At 39.5% G+C, this 10,244-nt stretch overlaps 1 protein-coding gene across 1 annotated transcript in view; it reads right to left on the bottom strand.

The window, feature by feature from the left end:
* Positions 1–1,132: 1,132 nt before the first annotated feature.
* Positions 1,133–10,244, bottom strand: part of LOC126334540 (oxidized purine nucleoside triphosphate hydrolase-like) — a 77,340-nt gene continuing 68,228 nt past the window's right edge. Inside the window, exon 4 of the mRNA XM_049996904.1 lies at positions 1,133–1,340. Coding sequence (XP_049852861.1) covers positions 1,171–1,340 — 170 coding nt within the window. The 3' untranslated portion in view covers positions 1,133–1,170. The remainder of the gene's footprint in view (positions 1,341–10,244) is intronic.

Here is a 10,244-nt window from a genome sequence, read left to right as displayed (position 1 = left end):
CCTGTCATTTCTCCTTGCAACGACCATAGTCAAATCTCCTTCCAAGATTTATAAGCCAATATCCTCCACATTTATCTTAATTAAAATTGACAACAGCACTGTTAATGCTTCAGTGATAAATAGTCTTTGATTAAACCTGTCCCTTAGTATAGGTCGCCTTCTTCAGCTTTTCTCAAACACTAGAAAAAGTTTTGGCTGTCACAGTCACTGACTCACCTTACACAGTCCACATTATGCTCTTGAACAGCACCAGCATACATACACACACACATACATAAGCTGATGTGAATTTTATCAGTTGAGCTTCAAAACCAACTCCTGATACTTCTGCCCCCCCCCCCCCCCCACACACACACACACTAGTTCCATAACGTAATTGGTTTCACCCGTCCACTTAAAGATTATCTTCTTGTCTTCATTTAATCCTTCTCCTCCTCCAATTTATTTTCTCTTCATTATCCACTACAGTTACTGACATGTTTCCATTCACTGCTCTGGTCTCTATTGCTTGTGTGTGGACTACTTTACAGAAAATATTTATCCTCTGCCCAATTGTCTGTCCATTAGCATTATTAATTACTTACCAACATCTCTGGTGAGTTACTTGTCCTTCGCCCACAGCCTCTAACTTCCCTACCTCCTTTGTGCTTGTCTTCACTTTTTCATTCAGCAAAATTGCTGCTGTAACTTCAATATTCAGCTTTTGCATTCTGCTGTGGGACAAGTAAACACATTTGAATATTTCAGTGAAAATGTTCCCTTCCTTGTCCAACTACTGTTTGTAGATTTTCTATCACAGTTAATCAATAAGGTTGACACACAGTTGTGTAGTAACCTCTTGATTTACATTAATAATGAAAAGAAACATGTACAAAACTAAAGTGGAGTGAAAAATGTTGATTATGATCATCCATAGGTGTTATACAAATATCAATCAACATTTAATACACACTTTTTATATGATGTGAAGTAGTGTGTAGTCAACTATAGAAAAATGATTGTTATGACACAAGCAGTAATCTAATATTAAAATAAAAGTATAAAATTTACACATTACTATACGAAAATAGTTCACTCAGGTTTCACTTACTGTTTTATAGCATGGTACAAACACGGTTTACTCAAGATCATATCTGAAACAATTTCCTTTATTTTTCAAATACACTAACTTCACTCTGTCACAATGTTCAAATCATGACGCAGAATTGTGCTATGACCTTCAAACAGAAAGTAACCTTTGATCTTATGCCCTTGAAGTATTAGTGGTAACCAGTGTCGATCATCAGCCCACATCTTATCAAATGGTATCTCGTCAATTGAATACCACTTTGGCAACATTTCTGTAAAATGATATTAACATACTTAAAAACTAACACACTGCACTTTTTAACAAAAAAATGTTAACAGAACTATTATTATTTGCTTAGAATAAAGAGGAGACTAGGATTTAAACATCTTCAATACATTAAAGGATCCTTCATGACACTAACTTTCTGCTCCCATTCCTTTGATAGTTTATTGAAATAAGTCACTGTATTACTAGTTCATTAAGACAGCGAACTGTGTACAATGAGCAGAACACCATAACTATTCAACTGAAAGATTAATAAAAAATAAACTGCAATATAATGTGGAAATTTGTGCTCGTCACTCCTTTACTGTTTACAAAATATTAGAATATACTGTCAAAATCGAGTGGCTTTTAAAAATTAAAGTGTCACTACTAAGCCAAGGACCTTATAAAGAAGATGAATATTCCAAAAAGCATTTCACTCAGTATCACACCAAAACACATACAAAAATATAATTGTTATATGACAAGGCTGGAGAGAAAGCCTCACGCTGTCGTTAAGAGTTATTTGTTAAAGTTAGGAAAATCAGGAAAGGTTCCACTGCTGTGGTAAGGCCCAGAAACGCAAACAATAACAGACGGTCCAAACAAGTGCTGTGGAAAGACCAGAGCATCAAAGGAGCATGACCATTAGTTTAAGCTGCTGAAGAATGCCAGGGATTGTTTCCTGTCAAGAAATGCATCCAGCACACGGAATCACTGCAGCAAAACTGTTCATTGTGCTATGTATAAAAGATTGAAGGCTGGGCAATGGTAATGGATTCTGCCAAGGTCAGCTACAGACAAAGGAGGTAATGATTAACAGGAGTGACTATCTGGCTGCAAGCGATAAGCACCAAGAGGTAAGTGCTGAGAGGGCTGCTAACTGCTACAATGGCCAAAGCTATGTTGTTTGGAAATATCACGGTGCTGAATATAATGAACACTCTAATAACTTAGAATGGGATGAGGAATATTGATGCAGTAAGCTTAAGGGTTATACCTGAGTACAGAAAATGCAATCTTACATACACATGCACCAACTGTAATTACAAGCATAGCCCAGACTCTACAGTGTAAATGTTAATACATTATAAATAACAAACAAGGCTGTCTTACACTGTAGACACAATACTGGATATAGTCTGTCTGTGAACTAAAGAGCAAGCAACAGAGGCCTTTTCATAGGAAGAACCCTGCCAATGACCTACAGGGGCACCCAAAATCTGTTGCCTGTTGCCTGTCTAGCAAAGTAGATCGGCGTGCAGTGATATACATTGTTTCTGTTCGTGAGATCTTAGTTGCCAGTGTCAGTCAGTTAACTTTGTATATTCACTGATATACTTCGGTATCCGGAAGATATAGGTAATCACCCTGCACTGCAAAAAAAAAAATAAAATAAAATAAAAAAAATGTATAATACGAAGGAGAGGAGGTACCTACGGAGTAACGAGCATTTGATCGTCTCTAATGTTATTACAGCATGTGTTACGAAGATGACACAAAAGAACTGTTGGTTAATATTATCAGTCCAAATCCAAAGGCTGCAATTTATGCTAACGTCAGCCTCACCACAATAGGATGCATAAGGAAGGAACACGGAAATAGTAGAAGTAGTGATTCTTGTCGTGAAAACTGGCAATAGGCAGGAGAACAGTGTGCTGACCACATCCAGTGATGCCTATCATCTGAGAATGACACAGTGGTCGGTCGGTACCACTGGGCCTTCCGAGGCCTGTTGAGACGGGAGAAAGAATAGTAGTTTGATGCCTCAGAATGTGACCTACCAACCAATCCTTTCTTTTAAACAATGGAAAATCCAGGATGGAATGTACCAATATTATGAGAAGGAAAATCGCTACTCACCATATAGTGGAGATGCTGAGTCGCAGATAGGCACAACAAAAAGACTCACAATTATAGTTTTCTGCTGTTGAGGCCTTTGTCCACACGACTGCAGTCTCAGGCAACTGAAACCATACTTCAAGCACCAGCACCAGTGCATGATAGGAATGACGACTGGGTGGGGGTATGGAGGAGGCTGGAGCAGGAAGTAGGAGGGATAGTAGGGTGGGGATGGCGGACAGTGAAGTGCTGCATGTTACACTGAGGGCAGGGGATAGGAGGGGAGAGGGATGGGGGTGGAGGAAGTAGCGGAAAAGGAGAGAAATAAAAAGACTGGGTGTGGTGGTGGAATGATGGTTACACACTACAGCACAACACAGGCCCCCCTCCCCAATGCCCACGGTCCAGCCTGCAGCACTTCGCTGTCCACCACCCCTACTATACAATCCCTCCCCCTCTCCACTCCAGACTACTCCTTACCTCCGTCCAGTAGCCACTCCCATCATGCACTGGTGCTGCTGCTCGCAGTGTGGTTTCAGTTGCCTAAGACTGCAGTCGTGTGTGTGAACTGCGTTTGCGCCCGCGCGCGCGTGTTGACGGATGCCTTAACCGGTGAAAGCTATAATTGTGAGAGTCTTTTTGTTGGGCCTATCTCCAACCCAGCATCTCCAACCCAGCATCTCCAACCCAGCATCTCCAACCCAGCATCTCCAACCCAGCATCTCCAACCCAGCATCTCCAACCCAGCATCTCCAACCCAGCATCTCCAACCCAGCATCTCCAACCCAGCATCTCCAACCCAGCATCTCCAACCCAGCATCTCCAACCCAGCATCTCCAACTCAGCATCTCCAACTCAGCATCTCCGCTATATAGTGAGTAGCAACTTTCCTTTTCATTATATTGTTACAATCCTTTCTTTTAGTTAATTTGTGCTGTAAATTTCTTTTCTATCTAATTCAAAATCAGTACCACCTCACCAGTTACAAGATCTATCCACCTGGTCTCCAGCATTCTTCTCTACCATTCCATTTCGAAATCATCCTTTCTCTTCTTGTGAAAATTACTAATCATTCATGTTTCACTTCTGTACAAGGCTAAAGTTCTGACAAATAGCTTCAGAAAAGACTTCCTGAGAATTAAAGTCCTCGTTTTCAGAAATGCTTTCCTTGCTGTTGCCACTCTACATTTTATATCCTCTTTTCACTCCAACTATCATTAGTTATTTTACTGCCCAAATACAAACAGTCATCTAATAATTTTAAAGTCTCATTTCCTAAGCTAGTTCCCTCAATCTCGCATGATGTAATTCAACTACACACCTTTGCTTTTGCTGATGTTCATCTTATATATTCAAAACAATGGGCAAAGGTACGTGAATGTACACCGAAGAAAGCGAAGAGCATTTAACCAGTTGGTGAGATGATGGCCAGTGATTTAGGGGATATATAACTTGGAAAGAAACAAAACAATAACTGGACCCTATTGTACTTCACTGTTGGATCATCTGAAACTTGCGTTGGCAGAAAAAAGACAAAGGATGGCATGCAGAAAAGAGCTTTTTCACCAGGATAATTCACCATCCCACACATCAGCAATAGCAATGGTGCAAGCGCATGAACAGAGCTTTGAACTGTTTCCTCATCTACCCTATTCGTCAGACTTATCGTCAAGTTCTGTTTCATAACTTGAAACTTTAGCTTGCCAAGAAGAAATTTTGATTGGATGAGGAATTGATGGTTGCAGTCAATGAGTATTTTGCTGAGTTTGATAGAACCTATTTTTACAATGGGATGAAAAAACTGGAGGATCGCTGGACAAAGTGAATATCCCTCAAAGGAGACTATGTCGAGGTGTAAGGTGAGTTGTTTATGAAACAAATGTTCTTTCTTGCTTTGTTGCAAACTTATCACACCACTCTCATATGTTCATTCCACATTTCAGCTCTCCCTTGTTTGCTTAGTAGTGGTTTTCCATCCAAACTCTTGATATTCATAGAACTGCTTATATTTTCTCCAAAGGCCTCTTTAATTTTCCCATTCATCTTCTACTGTGTTCCTTTTTACCCTTTCAATCATTGCCTAATGATCCCTTTGAACCTTCAACAACCTTTGGTACTTTCAATTTATTCAGGTCCAATTTCCTTAGTATCAAAATCTTAAACACGGCTGCAAAACAGCAAACTGTGTAATTCAGAGAAGATTGAAAAATCAGTTAACCAGTTGCAAATAAAGGTTTATTATCCCTTGACCATGATTTCGACATATGTAAAACTATCTTCTTCAGAAGAAGTAGCTTTATTACATACATGATGCAATATTCATCACAAGATAAAATATTTGCCAAGTTACTTGTACCTTATGTCAGAGACTAAGGCCAACTGGTACATGTATAACTTACGTAAATATTTTATCTTGTGATTTCGTACCTTTTAATCTGTAGTTTCTGACCAATAGATTACGGTCATAGTCCGCATCTGCCCCTGGAAATGTCTTACAGTTTGAAATCTGGTTCCTAAATCTCTTTGTGTTTACAGGTCTCTTCCATGTATACAGCCCTATTGTAGTGATTCGAGAATTTCTGTGTAAATTCTAGAACCACTCAGCCTTCTGCTGTCTACAACACACAATATTCCAGATACAAGTGTCCGATGGTAAAATCCTACCTACTGTTCGTCACGTTTGTGTGTCCAAGTTTAAAGTCAGTCACGAGAAGAAAGTAGACATGGCGGTCGAATGGCACCGACAAGTACTTGTTGGGCAATCCATAGATGTTTTAAGAGGAAGAACCATGGAGTTTTTATGCAGCTCTGTGCCTATTGTTATGTGAAAGAAGAACAGTTGAAAAAAATAATCTTGAAAACTCTTAATCCAGCCTTGTTAGAGGCAAGACCCTTTCTATTATTCATTTGAAGTAGAGTCATGGTTATTAAGCCATCTCTTTTATAAATGTAATTAAATTTGTTTCTGACGTTGGACAGAGCGAGTAACTTACCGGAAGTCATATATGTATATGAAGAGTGAGAATTTTATTCTGTATGGAGTTCAAATATCCCGTTGGTTAATGAAAAGTAAAGTTCGTGTATCTACTTATTTCACAAGTGGAGAGAAGGCTTAAATATTCCCGTACCTAGCATCATTCTACAGAGATGAAGTTCAGAGTGTTTTCTAGCAGCCAGCAAAGAAGATACTGTCAAAAACATTAGAATGTGGCGCCACGTCTGAAAGGACGTGAGAAAATGGAAAATTTAAGTAAAAAAATTGAAAAGAAGTTGTTACGTGTTGCCCTAGCAACCAAACATAACACGACAAGGGATTTACTCTGAGGCATTGGAATATGTTCATATCAAAAGAAGCACAATTTGAATTAAAAATGGTGAAACATGAAAAATTCACAACTATAAAACAGCAAAGAAGATTTCGACACATTTGTCTAAGAAGAAATACACGTAGAACACTTCAACCAAGAAAATGTAGTGCGGGGAGTATACAGCTCTCACATACATCGCAGGGACACATCTACAGCTACATCTACATCCATACTCCGCAAGCCACCTGACGGTGTGTGGCGGAGAGCACAGATGCGGAAACCAACCTACATCTGATGCCGCTGGCACTAGCTGCTGTTCACCAGTGCTGACCTGCCTCTACATCCGCTCACCTACATAACGAGACTTCTATGCCAGGTGAGCGTGAAACAAAACTTCATAACTTTAGTACAAAGGGGTACATCCTGTTGAGTGAACATTTATTGTGTAATTATAGTATTTAAAGCTAGTTTTAAATGCTTACTAGGGCTAAAGCATATAAAAGCATGGACAATATACAACAACAAGTTGAGGACACTCGCCTTAAATAGTATAGAAGAGAATTTAAAAATAGATTTAAAGAATGAATTGACTAATTCTTTGACCATTCATGTAAATCAAATGTTTACTGACCTTAGTCAGAAACAGAATGACAATTTCCAAGATTTATCAAAAAAGTTAGAATTTAACATTGAGGACAGATGTAATAATGTGGAATCCGAAGTTAACGAAAAGTTTGGATCCTTTGAAAATGTGTGCATTGTTAAGTTTAATGCTGTAAATCAGGGATTGAATACTTTGAATACTCGCAAATTACAGGTGTCAGCACAAGAATAGATAATGTTGAAAGAAATTTCAAAGAGAAAATAACAAACTCTAATATCCTATATGGAAGCAGTTTGGAGGAACAATTTGAAGAAATTATAGATCGAAAAGTTACCGAGAGAATAAGAGAATAACCTCTGGAAATGTATCGCCTATTCTGTCTTCCAAACTTGGTGATAACAGGAAGGGTATAGACGGCTTGTTGAGAGAATTCAAGCTTATCCAGGATAAAGTAGAAAAAACATTAACGTCACCTAATGAGGTCTTAACTAGTGAACCTGTGACTAATTTACAATGGGGGGGGGGGGGGGGGCTGATTCAGGGTTATCTAGACACTTCCCTAAATTTAAGCCAGAGGGAGATGTACATCCAACCCATTTCTTAAAAAGGTTTAGCCAAGCACTACCAAAAAAATTGGGAAGATTCTAAGAAGATCGAATTTGCAGTAGGGTACCTTCTAGGGGAAGCCTCAGAATGGGGAACGGCAAATACTGAGAATTTTTCCTCTTGGGATGACTTTCAAAAGAAGTTTAAAAAAATTACTGGTCTGCCAGTGCACAAGAAAAGTTAATATCAGATCCATGGGACCCGGGCGGATTCATCTATCCCCCATGGACGTTAACATTCTGAATTAATGGCCGAATGACGACCGTCGGACCCCGAGTTGTTTCTTCCAAAATAGTCTTTCTGCACCGGATGCCTTTAAAATCTTAAACTATTCTGTCATCTATCCTTTAAAATCTAGAACTATCCTGGAGTCTTATTGCTTAGAAAACGGAATATGACTATAAAATAGAGAACAACTTAAGAAAAACACCCAAAAGAAATTATATCTAAACAAAATAAGCCGAACAGATTATTATATTTATGGATAATATAATACGATATGTCTAGTTAAACAACTGTGATACTGAAATGTATAGATTTTTCTATTTTGTATACAGCATTTTACACCTTTTATGAGATGTGATGGATTGTATAAAATTTTGATAACATCAATCAGTTGTAGAATTTTGGAACATGTATTATGTCAGAGTATAATGACTTTTCTGGAGACTAGAAATCTACTGTGTAGGAATCAGCATGGGTATCAAAAAAGATGGTCGTGTGAAACCCAGGTCGCGCTATTCATCCACGAGGCTCAGATGGCCATAGACATGGGTTCACAGGTAGATTCTGTGTTTCTTGACTTCCGCAAGGCATTCGATACAGTTCCCCACAGTCATTTAATGAACAAAGTAAGAGCAAATGGACTATCAGACCAATTGTGTGAGTGGATTGAAGAGATCTTAGATAACAGAACGCAGCATGTCATTCTCAATGGAGAGAAGTCTTCCAAAGTAAGAGGGATTTCAGGTGTGCCGCAGGGGAGTGTCGTAGGATCGTTGCTATTCACAATATACATAATTGACCTTGTGGATGACACCGGAAGTTCACTGAGGCTTTTTGCGGATGATGCTGTGGTATATCGAGAGGTTGTAACATTGGAAAATTGTACTGAAATGCAGGAGGATCTGCAGCGAGTTGACACATGGTGCAGGGAATGGCAATTGAATCTCAATGTAGACAAGTGTAATGTGCTGCGAATACATAGAAAGATAGATCCCTTATCATTTAGCTACAATATAGCAGGTCAGCAACCGGAAGCAGTTAATTCCATAAATTATCTGGGAGTACGCATTAGGAGTGATTTAAAATGGAATGATCGTATAAAGTTGATCGTTGGTAAAGCAGATGCCAGACTGAGATTCATTGGAAGAATCCTAAGGAAATGCAATCCGAAAACAAAGGAAGTAGGTTACAGTACGCTTGTTCGCCCATTGCTTGAATGCTGCTCAGTAGTGTGGGATCCGTACCAGATAGGGTTGATAGAAGAGATAGAGAAGATCCAATGGAGAGCAGCACGCTTCATTACAGGATCATTTAGAAATCGCTTAAGCGTTACGGAGATGATAGACAAACTCCAGTGGAAGGAAGACTCTGCAGGAGAGACGCTCACTAGCTCGGTACAGGCTTTTGTTGAAGTTTCGAGAACATACCTTCACCGAAGAGTCAAGCAGTATATTGCTCCCTCCTATGTATATCTCGCGAAGAGACCATGAGGATAAAATCAGAGAGATTAAAGCCCACACAGAAGCATACCAACAATCCTTTCCACGAACAATATGAGACTGGAATAGAAGGGAGAACCGATAGAGGTACTCAAGGTACCCTCCGCCACACCCCATCAGGTGGCTTGCGGAGTATGGATGTACATGTAGATTGTAGATAAGGGCATGATTTACACAAACAGATAAATTATGACAAACACAAAACACTCGGCACACCTTTCAAACAACCATCACAAACAAGTGTGCCTGATTCATCATCATTTGCCGTTTTCATAGGGTTGCTAGGATTTCCTTCGGGGTACCTCGACGGTGAAGGTGGGACAAGTCCATTCTGTAGGAGATGATTTAAGACCAAACCTCCTCCGGCATCTCACTCAAGTACCTGGGAGGTAGGAATCCTGGGGTAGGGGGGTGGGTAGGGTTTCCTGTATTTGGGGCTACCTTCTTTCTCTTCTTTGAGCCTAGCATCCACACCTATTTTTTTTCCTTTCTTACTTCTCATTTGAGGACCTGTTTATTTTTTCCCTCTTTCCACATTCATAAACTTGTCACTGAAGTCCTTCCTTATTTCAGTGGTTTCTAAGAACCTACATCTTATTTTTAGATAAGAAGGCCAAAGAATCAGACTACATGAACACACGAAACTTCCTGGCAGATTAAAACTGTGTGCCCGACCGAGACTCAAACTCGGGACCTTTGCCTTACGCAGGCAAGTGCTCTACCATTCTCTCATTCTGGGTACACATGTAAGCATGTACACAAGTATACACTTAGACACAAACATACAATTACAGGCTAGAAAGCCAAGTGTTGTATGGGAAAATATG

Source organism: Schistocerca gregaria, chromosome 2, assembly GCF_023897955.1.
Source record: "Schistocerca gregaria isolate iqSchGreg1 chromosome 2, iqSchGreg1.2, whole genome shotgun sequence".
NCBI lineage: Eukaryota > Metazoa > Arthropoda > Insecta > Orthoptera > Acrididae > Schistocerca > Schistocerca gregaria.
This window is presented reverse-complemented; position numbering and strand designations above follow the sequence as displayed.